This window comes from Podarcis pityusensis (assembly GCF_964106645.2).
Source record: "Podarcis pityusensis genome assembly, chromosome: 6".
Classification (NCBI taxonomy): domain Eukaryota; kingdom Metazoa; phylum Chordata; class Lepidosauria; order Squamata; family Lacertidae; genus Podarcis; species Podarcis pityusensis.
Window position 1 is genome coordinate 27,564,718 of NC_138030.1, and position 17,946 is coordinate 27,582,663.

The following is a 17,946-nucleotide window of genomic DNA, read 5'->3' on the forward strand; positions in this document are numbered from 1 at the left end:
ACCCAGTTTGTATTTCTTGGAATGTACCAACCATTTGGTTGGCCAAGAGATAGTATATAGTTGTAGCTGGGAACAAAGACACTTCAAGGGATTTCAGCAGTTTTATGTCATTCTGAAACCCGCAAGAATTGGAAAGCCCAAGTGAAATGGTGCTCATTCCACCAGCCCTAAAACGACATCTTTCCTCTTGTCTTTTGAATTCCAAATATCCTGTGTTTCCAAAAGTATGCTTGGCAGTATTTTGTCTTTCAATCGCTTTTCACAAGCTGCTTAGTGACTTTATCATGTTACATTCCTCTGTGTTTAATTCTTTAGGTGACTACAGGGAAGAGTCTAGAAAACTGTTCAAAGTGCATGTCTGTAATGTGCAGTTACATGCCCATTAAAACAAATTTGATGTATGTTTTTCCTAATGCATCTTTCAAACTCTCCTGGAGATACAGGTTTTAGTTAACAAGATGTATCTCTCTACTTCACCCATCTCCTGTTCACTTCCTTATATTTATTAAGTACACATGTACTGAAAAGTAGTATTTTGGAAAAAGGAATGATCCAGTCAGTAACTGTTTAGATTTGTATACAGTATTTAAGGGTGTCTCCATAAAAAGTATCTCTCATTTGCATTAATAAGCGCCATTCTTAACTGTTGTGAAAACTGGCAATATTTTAGTGCCTCTAACCCCCCCCCCCCATTATATCCATAAACAGAGGGAGAGATTCCTGTATGGAAGCAATTGGTATCTCCCAGAAGCTTTTTGTACTGAATGTTTAAAAGTCAAGTTATTTGGGATGTTGGTTCTCTGCAAGCATAACTTGCATATAACATTCTTGTCTAAACTATTAATAGAATCTTCAAGTGATCTATGAATTGTGCCAGAAACAGAATGTTTGGGCTCTGACTACTGTGCCATGGTATGACCAGGCTCAGAGTTTGATTCCTGCACAACATTTTGTATCTTAATGCCAAGAAACATCTGTTAGCATTCAGATCAGTCTTTGCCAACCTGGTGCCCTCCATGTGTTTTGGACTACAACTCTTATCAGCCCAGCTGTGCTGTAAGAGTTGTAGTTCAAAGCATACGGCAGGCACCAGGTTAGTGAAACCACATTTAGATAGTGTTGTGTCACACAGAACATAAGGCGGCACTTAAATGGGTGGAGGGGAAGGTATGATGAGCACATAGTAGGTAATGTCTGTCTGCTTTCTCCTTATCTATTGCCTTGGAGGAACAGCTCTTGGCATAAGAGCCACGGCTTGCAAACCATTGTGATATGCTGTTGCCTGGCTGAAAAAGCATTTGGCAACAAATCTTTAAAATGGTTGATATGATATTAAGTAAAGCCATTTGGAAATGAACCACTCTGTTCCTATGTATAGCTAAGTGTGATAACTTGTTTCAAAAGAAACATTCATGTACTTTTCTTTGTGGAAGGTGCTGGATGAAGTACAATTCCTATTTCTGATTTTGGGGTGGTGGTGTCTACATTTATTTCTGTAGCTAGGTGACTGCAAGATAATTTCAGTGGGGTGGGAAGAGGAAGGGAAGTCACGGGCAAGAAGCAAATAGCCATCTCCTTTCTTCTTCTTCTTTTTAGAAAGAAAATAAAGGATACATCACAGCTGTTGGTCACTGTAGTCTCATTATTATGTTGCTGATGGTCTCCTTGGAGATAGCAATGTAGCTGTTTATAGGGCTGAGGTTTTATGTTGCTTTCTTGCTAGTTTCTCATCCCGAGTGACACTGGTAAGTTCCAAGTTTAGGTGAGCCTACATTTTCAATCGCTACAGCTTTGTGGTGCTATGTTCAGAGTTTCTTAACTATCCATGTATCAAGTTGAGTCTTGAGGCAAACCTATCCTATACATTGCCTCTTTTCGTTTTGCTTTGTGTTGTGTGCCTGTATGTTCAGGTTAAGAAAAAACCTTCTTTTGTGTTTTATTTTGGAGTACAAGAGCAAGGTTTGATAGCTTTGTGTGGAAATGCACAAGATAGATGTCTTGATAGTTTATAGTACCAAAAGGAAAGCTACAGTGGTGGAGGATAAATAAATCACCAGACTAGCATTCTGAAAGCTGTTGAGCTCCCTTTGGGTCCCTTGCAATACTACAATTCTGTGATTCTATGAATATTGAAAATAAACCTGTTTTGTCTGAGTTTTCTTAACTAAATGAGAAAAGAGGGAGCTACTCTCAAAAATTTTAACGTTTACACGTGAAGAAACAGGTCGTGTTGGCTTTCAAAATGGTTTGCAGCAAGTTCTTTGTTCATTCTGATGTTAACTGCAATGCTTTGTTCTTTTTTGCTATGTATATGCCTCTGTAAACAAGATTTGTGAATAACTGTAGGCACTAGTTTAGCCTTTCTGACTTAATGTTTGAGAATGTTTGAGGCAGTGGTATTGCTTGATTCACTCTGGATTTAAAAGCTCCTTTTATGTTGAAGGTTAAATGGCAGTGGTGGCAAAACTTCTTAGAAGCGACTTGCTCTTTATGAAAGTCTAAAAAATTAGTAACTCAAGGAACAGACTCCAAATTCATAATGGCAGGATGAAAGCCCATTACCAGAAAAGGAAGGGGGGAGGATCTGACTCGACCATTGGAATGAAAAAAGTAGAGACATAATGGTCTCAGGAATGTCACATTGAGGAAATGACCTTTCAGTCTAATTTCCTACTTAGCTGGATCCCCTAAATTGACTGAGGCAGTAGAAACATTTGTTAGCGTTTGTTTGCTTACTGCCAGCCTTTTGCTGTTTAGTGTTATATCTTCAAAAACAGCTGTAGCTCAGGCTTGTGCAGTGTGCAAATGAGGAGTTTGTTGCTTTGATTGGGGGTGCACTAAACATGTTTGAGCATCTTCCATAGGCACATATGTAAAGCATTTCTAATTACTTGGCTGAATGTCTGTAAGATTCTCCTGTCTGAAACTTTGAAGCAGAGAGTCTTAATGTTTTGAATCTAGGGAAACGTTTTGTACTAGTCACATGTAAAGGAGAAATTGGGCTGTAAAAAGATTTGGCTTGTTGCCATTTGGGATATAGTCATAGTCTTAGGTATGCTTGGGAAAGGCTTTTATCTGATGCTTGTCTTTTGTTAGTTGAAACTTGGATTGTACATTAAACCTTGTTATTTAAAAAATATATGAAAACTTTTCCTGAGGCACAAATAAAACACTCAAAAAAATACCTCCCTTTCATGTTCTGTTGTCCAGTGTAGAATGCTTAGAATAATGCTGGGTAGTGGAAAAATGTGTCTCTGCAGTCAGAATCTGACATTCATATTTCCTACCCAGATATGTGTTGCTTTAAACTGCACATTTCTAATATGTCTGGCTCACATAGTACCGTAAATTTTTGCTGGAGATTGCTCAACTTACAAAGCTTTCAGTATCTTTGTGTCATTGGGAATGGAGTAGGGGGCATTTACTGCAAAACAATGCTGGTCTATGACTGTTTCAAAACATTCTATAGTATTAGAAGGTTTCTTTCTGCATGTCTGAAGCAAGGATAATTATTATTTAATGTATTAGTTGCTTTATACAAAAAGTGCCTTAAAGCAAATCAGCAACTACATAAAATGAAAAAAGCTAAAATCAGAAATAAATAACCAAGAGAATAATAAAGTTCCTAAAAGTGCTCATCCAACAATACTTTAAAAATAACAAATTCTGCCCCTCCCCACCAAAACATGAGCACCACAATAAAGATCAAAATCGTAGCAAAAGGAAATTTCATCATAACTCCCAATGAAAACTGTTAATGCTAATTTCTTTAAGAATGCAAAAGTCAGTATTTTTTTTCTTGCAGAGGAAAAAGTTCCCTTGCTGATCTCTCTATAAATTGTAATATCTATCAACTGAGAGTATATGGAATGCAGGGATCTAAAACTTCTCTACTTTCTCCCCAATTATAGGGAAGCAATGGCTAATTAAATTTAATGTGGTTTCCTAGAAACTGACTCGTGCTTTCCTGCTGTTGACTGGACCCATCTGTCTGTAGTTTTCCTTTCTGGAGATTAGGGAAAGGAAGCTCTGGCCTTGATACAAAATTCTTCACCCTTGATAGTTTTTCATGAGCAAAAGCCACAGCGGATACAATTACACTCCTTGGTTCTGTACAGGGCATATAATGGGTGATCACTCAAACTGTGGCAAGCAAGGGAAACTTTGCATTTAATTTAACAAAGGCAATGCTGAGTCAGCTCCTTTGGTATTTGCAACATCCGCTTCTGCTGTTTCATGTGAAATGCTAACTTAAACTAGGATTCCAAGTGAGAACCACAGTCTTCAGAACAGCTTGCAGATTGTAAACCTGCTGTAAATTAATAGGGTGGGTGCAAAAGGGCTTCCAATATTAGAAAAATAAAATTTTGTGTTTGTTCTTTGAATAACTGTGTTCCAGGTGATGGCTTGGTAGCTTGGATGTCGAAATAGTTTCTTATTAATTGTGACACTCATTCCCAAGGAGAAAATTGTCCTAGCATAGTCATTCTTTGGGTTCCTTATTGAGCAGTGTTTAAACACTTAGTCCAGAACGAAGAAGCAAGCCCCTGAAGGTTAATGGCATATGATTTAAGAATTTTATCTGCTCTCTTCTGCCAAAATTGTTCACTTGCTATCTTAATATGCTGGTGGCATGATTTTTCAGCTGTGGTCTATAATGTTTCCACTCTATGCAATGTTTGTTCAGAGTGTTTATTCAGAGAGCATTTATTCCTATGATTATATAACATTACCCAATAACACTTTTTTCTTTCCTTAGCTCACAATTCAAATGATAAAATACTGTAAACACAAAGTATTAAAATCAACAGTCTGCAGCATAAACATTTTCCAACAGAGAGGATAATAGAAACAGTTAACCACTGTTTATGTGCTGTACATTTTTAGTTAAACACTTTAAAATTGGATTTTAAACCCTGGGAGAAAAGTCTTCACCTGCATGCACTTAAAGAAGGTGCCAGATGAGCTTCTGTGGGAAGGGTGTTATAGAACAGGAATCTTAGCACTAAGAAGGCCCACTGCTTGACAGCTACCTGGAGCAGATCTTGAGGTTTCAGTTGCCCAACACTTTAAACTGCGTCTGGACAGACTTGGCAATTGGGGCTGCTAATGAAGCACTAGCATAATATGATCTACAGTGCTGCCTTGCAAGACGAATGCCTCGCAAGACGAAAAACGCGCTAGACGAAAGAGTTTTCCGTTTTTTGAGTCGTTCCGCAAGACAAATTTCCCTATGGGCTTGCTTCGCAAGACGAAACGTCTTGCAAGTTCTTGCGAGTTTGTTTCCTTTTTCTTAAAGCCGCTAAGCCGTTAATAGCCGCTAAGCCGCTAATAGCAGCTAAGCCGCTAATAGCCGTGCTTCGCAAGACGATAAAACCGCAAGACGAAGAGACTCACGGAACGGATTAATTTTGTCTTGCGAGGCACCACTGTAATTGTCCAGTTAACAATCATACAGGGCTATTTTGGATCAAGGGCAGTTTTCAAATTATTTTCAAAAGCAGCCCCTTGTATACAACAGAAGCAGCCATTTGTACAACTCACTGCAATATAGATGGGTTGTCAGTGCATGGTTAATTGTAACTACATTATCTCAATTTACATATGGTAATAGCTGATAAAAGATATTCCAGGCAACAGAGGCCACTCAGGACTCTAATGGCAGTGCTGGATGAATGAGCACATATAAACTGTGTATCTGATATTCTTTAGCGCGCAGTACAGCCCCCTTCAGAATAGGTCTAAAAGCCATTCACCCAGGTGATGAATCACCCACCAACATTATCTCAATTGTGTCTGGATTGAGTTTCAGTTCATTTGCCTTCATACAGTCCATTACCATGCCCAGGCACTGGTTTAGGACACCAGCAGCTGCACCTGAATTTGAGAAAGCTGAGTGTCATTTGCATATCTCTGGATAACCTCTCTCAGCAGTTTTATGTAGGTGTTGAACAGCAAGGAGTAGAGAACAGAACCCTGCAGGACACCAAAGTAAACCTGCCAAGGGGTCAATAAACGCTCCTCTAGCACTACCCTCTGGCATCAATTATCCAAATAGGAATGGGACCCGCCACTAAGTGGTGCTTCCAACGCTCAACTTAGATAGCCTTCCCAGACAGTGGCGTAGCGTGGGTTGTCAGCACCCGGGGCAAGGCAAGTAATTTGCGCCCCCTAACCCGTGGATTTGCGCCCCCTAACCCTAACCCCCAGATGTTGTGCCCGGTGCAGCCGGCCCCCCCCTGCACCCCTCATGCTACGCCACTGTTCCCAGAAAGGTACTGTGGCCAATGCATCAAAAGCCACTTAGAGTCCAAGGAAATCAACAGTGTTTCACTCCTGCTTTCTCCTTCCTAGAGTGATCAAGGCAGTTTCTCTCCCAAAATCAAACCTGAAGCCTTAACTGAGATGGTTGAAGAAAATCAGTTTCATCCAAAAGTATCAAGCTTGTTAGTGACAACTTTCCTGGGCACCTTACCTAGGAAGGGGATGCTAGCCACTGACCTAGGAGCCAATGTGGTATAGTGGTTAGAGTGTTGGGAAACCAGGGTTCAAATCCTCACTCAAGTTTATGAAGCACATTGGGTGACCTTGAGCCACTCGCAGCTTTCAAATTTGACTGGGTAATAAGCATACTTCTTGGGGTGGGAGTGTTGTGGTGTCATTACTCTGCATAGCTCTTAACTTCTGCTAGTTAGGACAATTTTTTTAAAAAAATATTTATTTCAAATTTCTATATTGGCCTTCCATAAGAAAAGACTTCTCTTCCCGGGTCAGTGTGCATAAAAGGAAAATACAGGAACAATTAAAATGCTGGTAAAGCAAATTGGGACAATCTTTGTTGGCATACGTCTTACCTGGGAGACTATGGAAGAGTGCACCTTTGCAAGTAAAGTCAAACATTTGGAGAGTTTCAGCACCTGCTGTGGTTGTAGAGACAGATATAGAAGAGACATATTTTACTGCAGTTGGAGCAGATACAGTGGTGCCTCGCAAGACGAAATTAATTCGTTCCGCGAGTTTTGTCGTCTTGCGATTTTTTTCGTCTTGCGAAGCACGGTGTCGGGAAAGTTTTGGAAAAGCTTCAAAAATCACCAAAGTCTTTAAAAACCTCAAAAAAGGCTACTACACCGCGTTCTATGAGTTGCTCCTCGAAGTCAAGTCGCAACTGTATTAATGGTGTTAAGAAAAAGGAAACAAACTTGCAAGATGTTTCCGTCTTGCGAAGCAAGCCCATAGGGAAAATCGTCTTGCGAAGCAGCTCAAAAAACAAAAAAACCCTTTCGTCTAGCGAGTTTTTTGTCTTGCGAGGCATTCGTCTTGTGAGGTACCACTGTAAAGGCTTCTGGTGTTGCTGCTACAGGTTCCAACACCACCACACACCTGTATTCACATGGGGGGGGGGTGTCAATACAAAATGTACACTGTCCTGATTGAAATGGTCTTCGGCTGGTGGACCATAGCCTGATCCAAGGTGGGTCACAACAGCGGTACAACTATCATGCAAATATATGGTAAAATATAAAGAAATCGGTTCCCAAATGTATCTTTGGGTTAAAAGTGGGCCATGAGTCTAAAATGGTCGAAGATACCTGCATTGAAATCAGCTGATTGAAATCAGGACATTGAAATCAGCTGAGTAGAGTTCATCGAGCGAATTATGATATCCTGTAAGTAACTGCTCAAAACATCAGCTCCCTCCAGCAGCTTTTCTTTTCCTTTCCGGGCATCCAAGTGAAGCTTCTTTCATCCTGTGTTTAGAGTGACTCATGGTTGGGACAGAGCCAGCTCACTGCTATTATGCATTAAAAGATCTCATTGGTGTGTGTTAGCACTGATGAAGGAAGAGCTAGATCAGCAGTGGGGAACAGGATTTGGCCAGTGAGCCAGAAGAGCTCCCCCACCCCTGTGGCTATTTTGACAAGTGGGTGGCACCATCCACCTGTCAGTTGCATGACATCACCATAATATCAGGTTACCCAACTTAAAATGAAAGAATCAAGAACACACTCTTAAGCAAGCTCCCAGTTCTTTCCTTTCTTCTTTTCCAGCCCATTTTACTGTAGATGGACAGTATTTTACTTAATTACATTTTTATGCTGCCCTTCCTCTAAAGAGCTCAAGGTGTAGTATTCGGCCTTTTCTTCTTCTGCCCACCTCCTACTCTATGTTGTTTTCCCAGCCTGACCAACCTCCAAGGAATGTTATGGAGAACAGCTGGTCCGAAAGGCACCCAGTGAACTTCATGGTTGAGAGAGGATTTGAATCTGGGTCTCCTCACTCCTAGTCCCACTTGCTAAATACTACGCCACACTGGTTTTCTTTACATGCATCCCTCTTTATACAGAAATTACACTTGCACCGCCCACCATCTACTCCAAGGTATAACCTCCACCCCCAAATAATACTGATATGGCATTTCTTCCAAAGTGATGAAAATAGGTGTGTTGATAATAGAAACAAAGATTTACTATGAATATTCCTTAGCTTGTGGCCAACTTCCCTGGGAATAATTCGTAAGTGCTGGCTTGTTTCTCTTTTTTTAAACAATGACAAATAGACATTCCAGAAAAAGAAATCAAGGTAGCCGAAATAAGAGTTAGCTGTTAAGAAACCTGATATAGGCCCTAGCAACAGGAGAGGCAGAATGTAGGTCAGTGCCTTTTGTAGGCTGATGAAATTATTGTGGGAGCTCCCAGAGGAAAATAAAATATGTTGCCTGTAAAGCTAAAAGAAGAGAAACTTTTATAAGTATTAGAATTTATTGATCTTCTGTTCCAAAAATGAGGAGATGTTGCTAATTGCCTTAAGGTGAAACGTATCCATTATGCAACATTAGTTAGCATAGCAAAATGGAAAAAATGGATTTAAAGAAACTGACTTGTATTCTGCTGCTTGGGATTGTTGAATCTTCTCATCCATTTGGAAATTATGAGACGGTAGGCTACAGTGGGGGAAGTATAAGGTTATATAGCAGAATGGATCCAAAGCTGCCCTTTCATTCACAGGACTCCTTCCATGACTGGTGTTTGATCCAGTGGAGGATCAACTAATGAAAGGTGCTAGGTGCTATTTCTCACTGGTTTTATCAACACCACCCCTTGAACACACACCCATCTGCTTTGAAAGATTGGTGGACCCTCCAGCACAGCTTAAGAGGTGATGGTGGGGCTGTAATGGAGAGGGTGAATTGTCAGTATAATGCCTCTTTTCCATTTGCATTACAGACACCAGTGGTGCCTTTTACATCAGCACAACTCCACTGACTGGATTTTGGAATCCAACCCAGTATTTCATCTATATATTCCCAGTTTCTTTGCTTCTCACAGACTCTTGTTAGCTATGCTCTGTGCTGTCATCACAATTTCTAGAACTGCTGTCATCACTAATTGGGAATAGAGGTGTCTCGGGCTACATACTGATTGCTATTCCTCCTTTGATGTTGTAGCAACAGAAGCAAACAATTTTTGCAGCTTTGCCCTGTACAAAGGCAAACGTCACCAGTTCTGCATCTCATTTATGTGCTTTGGGGAACAGTTTTTGTTTTTTTTTTAAGGTGCTGCATATTGAGAATTAATGAATTTAAAATATATTTAAAGACTTTTCAGCCAGTATTCTCAGTAGAGGCTCAGGCATTCAAAGGCTGAACAAGCAGAGATCTTTTCATCACTGAAAAAATATGGATTATTCTAAAATGGAATTGATTATCTTAGTTCCCTGTCTAAATTTAGAAAGCTGTAATCATTCCTGTGTTTCATAGTGAGCAATAAAATTCTATTTTGAGAGAGTAGCTATTGCCATAGAAACATTTATTTAAATCTAAACCCAATTTTGTGTGTGCCTTCCAAAATAGTTTTTAGAAATCATTTTTGATTAATGAATTGTTGTTCTCTAGTACAGATGTACCATACTTGCATTGGGTGTTTCATGGGCAAAGCTCAAATGAATGTTTCTGCCTCTCTTCTGCCATGGTGCATAGAAGAACATGGAAAGAGAAACTCAGTGTACATTCAATATAACACTAGCTTGTTTAGACCACACAACAAACCAGCACACCTTTTAAGCACTTGCCACCTTGTATCCATCTCTGTGGGTGGTTGCTACAAGGAACACATTGTATTATAAAGAGGACCTTTGCATTCTAATGTTCTATTAAGTCTCCCAGCCTCTGTACCAGTTGCCTAACAATCCACTTCACAGAAAGATGAATGGAATCAAGAATGCTTAGGGTGCACCCTGTTTGTTTGACTTGCAGGCAGAGCCAAACCTTTGAATAATCTGCATCTGATTAAAGGGGTACCAAGCCATTGCAGCAAAAAATAGTAAAGTGCCTGCAAGGTGGCATGAGGTTAAAAGGTACATGGGTTTGTTCCAAGCTCAAGCAAGCATTTGGATTCCCTGAAATCAGTCCCATCAGAATGAAGGCTATCATTTTCCTTGAATATGAGCAAATTATCCATGTGAAATGTGACCTTCTTAATAGTCTCTCATTACTTGCACATTATGTTATCTTAACTTGTAATAGCAGGTTTAGCAAAGGGCAGCTCATCACTGGAAATCAAATACCTTATACCAGATTTGTCACTGGTTTGCACACCTGTCAGAAGCAAATCTTGATGGAATTTATTGTCAAGTAGCTGTGTTTAGGATCACAGCCTTAGTGAAACACTGTACAACTCTACAGATGAGGGCATTAAGAGGCAAACATTGCAAAATGGCATAATATTATCTGTATGAGTACTGAGGGGATTGCCATTATGGTAGTAATTTGCTTGAAATCCATTGTGCAGCATACTTTGCAGTGTTTTTGCTGTGTCTAATGGAGAGCAGACATACCAGTAATTCTTAGGGTGGAACAGATGAAACACTGTATAAAAGACACCTAAGCCCTTCAAATGGAAAAGTCTAAATTTCGTATTTTTGCAAGTGATATGTTTAGGTCAGTGGGTTTCACATTGTTAAATCTGAATATGCCCAAGGGCTACTTTTAACTTGTTAAATAGACTTTTGCCAATTCAATCATGCGTGGACCATTTTGTAGATTTAAGTTGGAAGTCCAGCCCTAAAACTCACAACATCCTTCTTGAATATGTCAGATTTTGATATGAACCCAATACAAAAAGTTATTTTGCAGCCAATGTGTTCCCTGAGAAATTATTCTGGAATGTCATACATCCTGAATTTTACATTTTCACCTTTTGAAGTGCCATATAACCCAAATGTATTAGAGTTTATTTTGTAGCTGTGTTTGTTCTTGTATCTACGATCGTCTTTAAACTAGAAAGTTTGTTTCTTTTCGGTGTGGCTTTTTGGGGAGAGGTGAGTGGGTCCTCTGTAAAATAGTGTAAAATAGTACCTGGCTTTGTAAACTATGCACATGTGGAGACAGAATGTCTTGAAATTCTTGTGTCTCAAGTGTAATGCAAGATACAGCGTTCATTATCAAACTGCAATATCCTTTAGGATTTTGAGGGATTTTACAAAGTCAACTGCATGTGATCAAACTGCTGTTAGGAGATATCAGTAAATTAGCTTTTGCAAGATGTGCATGTTATCATTCCACATACTACACAGGAGCAATGAGTAGCTTGTGCTTTCTTGGTTTGCATTTTGTGTGTGGTGGTGACTGCTTAAGATTAAAGCATTAATCTATCCCTATGATTATTTGGATTGCTCTTTTTGAATTCCTCTTTCCCCCATTTGCAACATGTATCTGTCCCTCCTTTATAAAGGATGAGAGTGTAGAAACTACCTAGTGAACTTAACTGGCATCATAATTAATCATCCAGTAATGCTGGAATAGTCAACCATGTATAGATTTTATCCCACTTCCACCATGGGACTAGATTGGTTTAAATCTACTTTTTAATATATTGGTGACCCACCATTACAAACTCAAAGGGTTTGTGATACTGGGTAGAACAGAATAATGCAGGTCAGCAATTGTTTTGAAACAATTATGGTTCCTTATTTGTTCATTCATTGCACTGAGCATCACACATAACTGTGTCTGTCTTCCTGGATTGTGAGTGACTGAGTTCTTGCCCAAGTAAACAAATGTTCCTCAATAAGCTGACTGATGCTCTTGGCTCCAGATAAAAAGCCCATTTCTTTCTCTGCAGCATTGCTCTTGCCATGCTTTGCAACAAACGAATCTTTTAGATTTAAAACCAAGTTCTACTGCCAGTTTGTTCTCTGCTACAGTAAAACACTTCAAGAAATTAAGAACTGTGCAAATATAACTTTGGTTATGGTTGTTGTTGTTGTTGTTGTTGTTGTTGTTTAAAAAAGGTGTGTGGTACATACATACTAGTTCTGCATTCTTGTGCTGACTTGTTTAATATGAAGTCGCTGCTATTTAAAGATTAAACCATTTTTTTAACATCTTCACACACAAATTCAAATAATCTTGGCCAGCTGCCAGCAAGCTTTTGAATGTTGGCCAGGACTGGAGGCAACCAAGAATGCCTGGAAATAATTAATCGAAATAGATGGTACCAACTTCTGAAGTGCTATTTTCTGAAAATAGCTGTTGCCAGAAAAATGACAGATAGCTAAGCAGCATATATATCAAAAGTAAGCAACCTGTTTATATAGGTTTAAAAGAAATTTCATTTGACTGGAATAAGTCTAGTGTTGTGCTTATCTAAAGTTAAGAGAAAGTAAGAATTCAGAATTACTAAGTCTTCATGTCTGTAGCTTCTGACATTATGGCCCAAGTGCTGGTGAAGGAAATCTGTGAGTTTTAAACATCCCATGAGCCTGTGATGTTCCACCCAGTTCTTGCCAGCTAAAAGTACACTTCATATTGCAAAATAGATCACCTGCTTTGCATGCAAAATATCCCAGGTTTGATGCTGCAGCTCCAGCTCCTGGATATTGGGTAGGAAGGCTCCACATGACCTTTACCTAAGAAGTTGGAACGCCGCTACCCAAAAGAAAGCTAGATGGACTATTACTGCATGCAGTAGACCAAAGGTTTACTCAGTAACTGACTTCTTGTGGTGATACCTTCTGGAACTTAGAGATGAAATAGAGGATAAGACAGGTGCTCCTCTGAGCTACTAAATGCTAGAGAATAGCTAACAAATAAAACTATTTTGATTAGCCATTATTTGTTCATACAAACTGTATGTATGTATGTACAAACTATAGGGGTGATTATTTCCGAGGCTTCAGTTTGAACACCATATTTTACCAGACTCTTGTGTATTGAGCTAAACACTTGCTAGACATTAATATTTTGATGAAAAGTTTGAGATGCTTTCCTTGCTGTTCTGTCACAGGCTTGTGGCCTCATGTCCTCTGGGGCTCTGAAGCAGATTATTCTGAGGAATAGATAGATGGCTCTGTGAGGAGAGGAAGGACAATCACTTCTGGCTTCCTAATTTTAGTATTTTCCCCCTTTAGGTGCTCATTTAGGACTTAAAGAGCAGGAATGATTGGGAGGCTATTTATGTTAACATCCCAGGAAGGAGAAATATTTCCAATGCAGATGAGTTGTGTATGCTTTACATCCATAACAAATCTACCAAGGGCCATTTTCCAATTTGAGAATTCCCTTAGTCTTTTGAGGTGTATTTCCCTCCTCCTCTTCTAGTTTATATTCAATACCATCCACAAACAGTATTTATTCAGAGTTAATTATGAGGAGGAAAAGCAGTATTCATTATGTAATCTGCCTGGGAAAGTCCTTGTAATAACTGCCCTTTGAGTACTGCAAGGTCGCTTTTTAATGAATGCTGAAAACAGACCAGGGAAAAGATGAGGGCTTCAAATAGGTGTGGCCTGCAACAAAATATTGCAGTGTGTGTTCTTCTCACAGGTGTGTCCTGTTCAGAATTCCTTCTAGGCAGCCATGGCTGCAGCTAGCAAATAATTCTGTTCTTTCCTTTCCACCTTTGCTTTTACAACGGACATGCAACATTCTGGGACTACTGAGCATGCTCATTGGACTGGCTTTGGGTGGGGGCAGAATTGGTCGATAAATTTAATGTATGTCTTGGAGGTCACCCAGGTATACAGTTTATTCCCTCTTGTTTCTCTGTAGTCCTGTTTTGACTCTGTTTCTGTCAGCACTGACTGCTTTAGTTAACTGTTAAGAGGGAGAATCAGGATGCAATGCACATAGTTCAGTGGACTGAAGCACAGAGTGTACAACTGCCTACACTCAAACCATTCTTACAAACAATATCAAGTATGTTCTCCATTTATTCATCTCTGTCTTCTGGTGCTACTTCAGAGAGAAACAACTTTGGGGCTAGTATTTCATATCAACTGGATTAGGAGGTTGTGTTTGGACATAATGATAAATTATGGGCTATTGTTGAAAAGGCAAGGCTTGTGCTTGAATGATCCACCTCTCCTATTTTTTCTCCAGTGTAGCCAAAGAAGGAAACTGTTTTCATCTAACCATAGTTTAGCCTTACGTCTGAACCTGGAAAAACTATGGTTAATCTTAACTGCGGCTTATTGAAACAAGTCAGCAACAACAAAAAACATAGGTTAGCTGCCTTCGGACATAATTATACATAATGAGTTGGCCACTGAGTGGCTGAAGAGTTGTGAAGTAAACAAGCAAAACAGTAGCTTATCCTACATTTTTCTATATAAAATGTTTGAGCTGACTTACAAAGTAAGATTAAAATAATTTCAGATACACATAGCCTGTTTAAAATATACAAAATACATATTTGAAACCATAAAATATTAAAATCAAAGAAGCTGGTTCACAATAAAAACAGGTTTTCATGCTTAAAATATATAGGTAATTTTAATATAGTCCCTAGATAGGAGTAAAGACTTTTATTGTTAGGTTAACTTTATATGCCAACTATTCTGTAGCTGTTGCCAAAGGAAGTTGGAATCCACCTTATAAGCTCTTGCAGCGACACCCACCTACAAGTATGCACTAAGCTCTCAAATTTTAGCACGTGTGCATCACTTTTCAGTTAGCTTAGATCCAGGTCCATGTAAAACTGGTAGAATATGGATGTGTTGGTGGCATTATTTATTTATTTAAGTCCATCTTATTTGTGAGATCACTTTCTGACAGGAGCTGCCTTTTTATAGAAAAAAAAATGAATTATTGTGATACCTTCAGACTAGGAATTTTATTAAAGTATAAACTTTCAAGAACTATAATTCCACTTCATCAGATGTCTATACCAGAGATTCTGTAGTTACTGCTAAAGAAAGCTGGCACCTGACGAAGTTGACTCTAGCCCACAAAAGCTTGGGCCTCATCAAAATGGATTCGAGTTGCATTCATTGTAGCTCTGTGGTGAGCTTTCCATCACAGAAAGGGTTTCTGCTTGCACAATGGAAGGTTCACCCCCTCTCTTCACCCATGTGCCCCCTAAATCTGTTTTAGAGGTTCCCTCAACCCTCTGGAGCAGATTCAAGGAGGTCATGGGGCATGCAGGGGGGAGGAGAGGGAGGAAAGTCCCATTGAGTAAATGGAAGTCATTCCGTTCACACAATTAGGCTCTTTTGTCTTTAAGCTACTACAAAATGCTTTGTTATTTACTGAAACTATATAGCAAGTTTATTATATGAAGTTTAAGTTCCACATCAAGAAAGTTGTGGAATGCCCCGTTGTTCTAGCTCCAGAATTTGAGTGGCTATTAGTAAGCCTGGAGCTTTATTTCTCAAAAATATTGTTTTTCAACAAAAGTGAGCATGGCTGGTGTCTCACAGCATCTTTCTGTGGCATTTCTCATTTTCTAGGTCCAAGTACCAGGTTGGTCAAGATACTGAAACTTTCCACTGATGGGTTCAAACACCAAGAGGTGGTTTTATCAGGACCTTATATATAAAGCAAAATTGCAGGCTTCCACCCCACTACTGTGTAGCCCCTTTCAAGTGTGGCTTGCTTTATAGCTTTTTGGAGGGTTCTTCCTCACTTTTTCCATTATCTTCCAGTCTGTGTTATGGTGTTCCTCTTGAATTTCACAGCAGGGTAGTGCTGGCTATTTAATGTGCTTTGGGCTGCTCCGTGCATAGGCTGGCCTATTCTGCATCTATGCTTGTTAGCTTCTCTAAACATTGTGACCAATTTGCCTTTCCTCTCAACTCACTGGGTTTTTGCTGCTTTCTCTTCCATCTTCTGCTTCCCTTCTCTCCCTCCACACTTTCTTGCTGCCGCTGTCGCAGGTTCGGCATGCCTAGTGGGCTATAAAAAGACACCGCCACCAGTCCCACCTCGGACCACCTCAAAGCCGTTCATCTCTGTCACCGTGCAGAGCAGCACCGAATCGGCACAAGACAACTACCTGGACAACCAGGACCACAAGAGCGAGGTCAACAGCCAGTCGGGACTGAGCAATTCCTCGGATAGCTTAGACAGCACCAGACCACCCAGCGTGACAAGAGGGAGCATTGTGCCTCCAGCCAGGGAGCCTCCTGAGTTACCCCAGAAAAATGCAACCTTGAAGAGCGACAAGGGGACCCTGACAAGTGAGGAGCCAAAGGTGGAGAATATCCCCAAAAGGAAGCTGTCATCTATAGGAATACAAGTATGGAATTGTTTGTTCTCATTAGCACTAGAAGATGTTCTTAATGTAACCATTTTTACATGTGCATCCTTGCTTCACTGCTCTGGCATCTGTGCCCGCTTGGTGTGCCTCTGCTGAACTTTGACTTTATAAAAGTCCAGGGGCACTTGAGAAGAAATTAATTAAGGCATATATAGCGAACAGGCCTGTAGGAAAATTCTTCTTTGATAACCCCCACGTATTGGTAGCACCACGAGTCCACTTGTTGAAGCCCATAAGAGAGAGGTGTTTACAGGGCAGACATGCTAAAGAATCACAGGGTTCAGCCCTATCCTAAGATGTGCATTGTGCAATTAAATCAACCCAGTTCTAAATCAAGAGAAGTTTACCTTATTAAGAAAAATCAATTTCCTATATGCCACACACAGTGTAATAAACCTTGGCTGTTATTCAGTAAGATTTCGACTTTTGCATGGCAAATGTTCTGATTGCAGAATTCTGCAAAAACACATGCAAGTTCAAATATTGTGGAAGTGGCAGACTAAGTACTTAAACATACAATTTCATTGGCTTTCTGTCAAATAACGATTCTTTGGTTCCTGGATTTCCTGTAAATTCACAGGGAATCTAATGGCATTGTTAAAGGTCAGGAATGCATGCACTGCTGTACATGATGCAGAAAAGAAAGCTACTTTGGGGAACATTTAAAAAGTAAGTAATGTTCTGCCTTCTGCTGTCAGATTTCCAGAACAGCTATGCATTCCTTCCTTACTGGAAGCTTTGCAGTTGCTTCCCATGCTGATCCAAAGACTTGTGCTCACCCAAGTAAGAAAGTACCTGAGTGCAAATCCAATTGTTGTTAGCAGGAACAGATTAACTTCGACAAATACATGTTCTTTACTGCACAAAACCTTTTGTGTGTTGGTCTTCGAACAATGAATATTTCTAGGTTACCCAACTTATTTATTTATTCAGAATATTTATCAACTGCTTCATTAAAAAAAACCAACTATAGCAGTGTACAACAAGATACAAATACGAAATCTTACACAGCAAAAAATACAAATAAAACAGATCTGGCAGAATTACACAGTGGCCAGCGACATGCTAGAAACGTCCGGGATAAATGGAAACGTTATAAGCAGAGGCTGAAAACACAGTTTGTTCGTGTCTCATTACAGGAGGAAAGAGTATTCTTCTTTTTAAAATATTGTTTTCCATAGAGTAGATGCTTCTTAAGCAGAGAAAGCATACAGTTATTCACTTGTTACAAAGGATCCAGGCACATTACCTCCAGGCTTGTTTATTCATGAGATAATTTGTACCCTGCTTCATCCACCTAAAAGGAGCCTTCAAGAGCAGGTTAACAATAGTATTAAAATAAAAAAGCAAATATTAAAATGCAAGCATGAAACAACAGTGAATGAAAACACAGGTTCAGTCCCTGTACGGG

At 39.7% G+C, this 17,946-nt stretch overlaps 1 protein-coding gene and 1 long non-coding RNA gene across 7 annotated transcripts in view; both read left to right on the top strand.

The window, feature by feature from the left end:
- The window catches only part of DLGAP4 (DLG associated protein 4), a 332,308-nt gene that overhangs the window by 304,249 nt on the left and 10,113 nt on the right, over nucleotides 1–17,946 (top strand). For 5 of the 6 annotated variants that reach the window (XM_081009208.1, XM_081009210.1, XM_081009209.1 and 2 more), the window contains one exon: nucleotides 16,153–16,514. In XM_081009208.1, coding sequence (XP_080865334.1) covers nucleotides 16,153–16,514 — 362 coding nt within the window. Of the gene's footprint in view, nucleotides 1–16,152; nucleotides 16,515–17,946 lie in introns of those variants that run through there. The other variant, XM_081009213.1, reaches the window with a different exon arrangement.
- Nucleotides 5,137–8,512, top strand: LOC308479011. The gene is made up of 2 exons (XR_013987424.1): nucleotides 5,137–6,128; nucleotides 6,300–8,512. It is a non-coding gene; the product is annotated as an uncharacterized lncRNA (long non-coding RNA).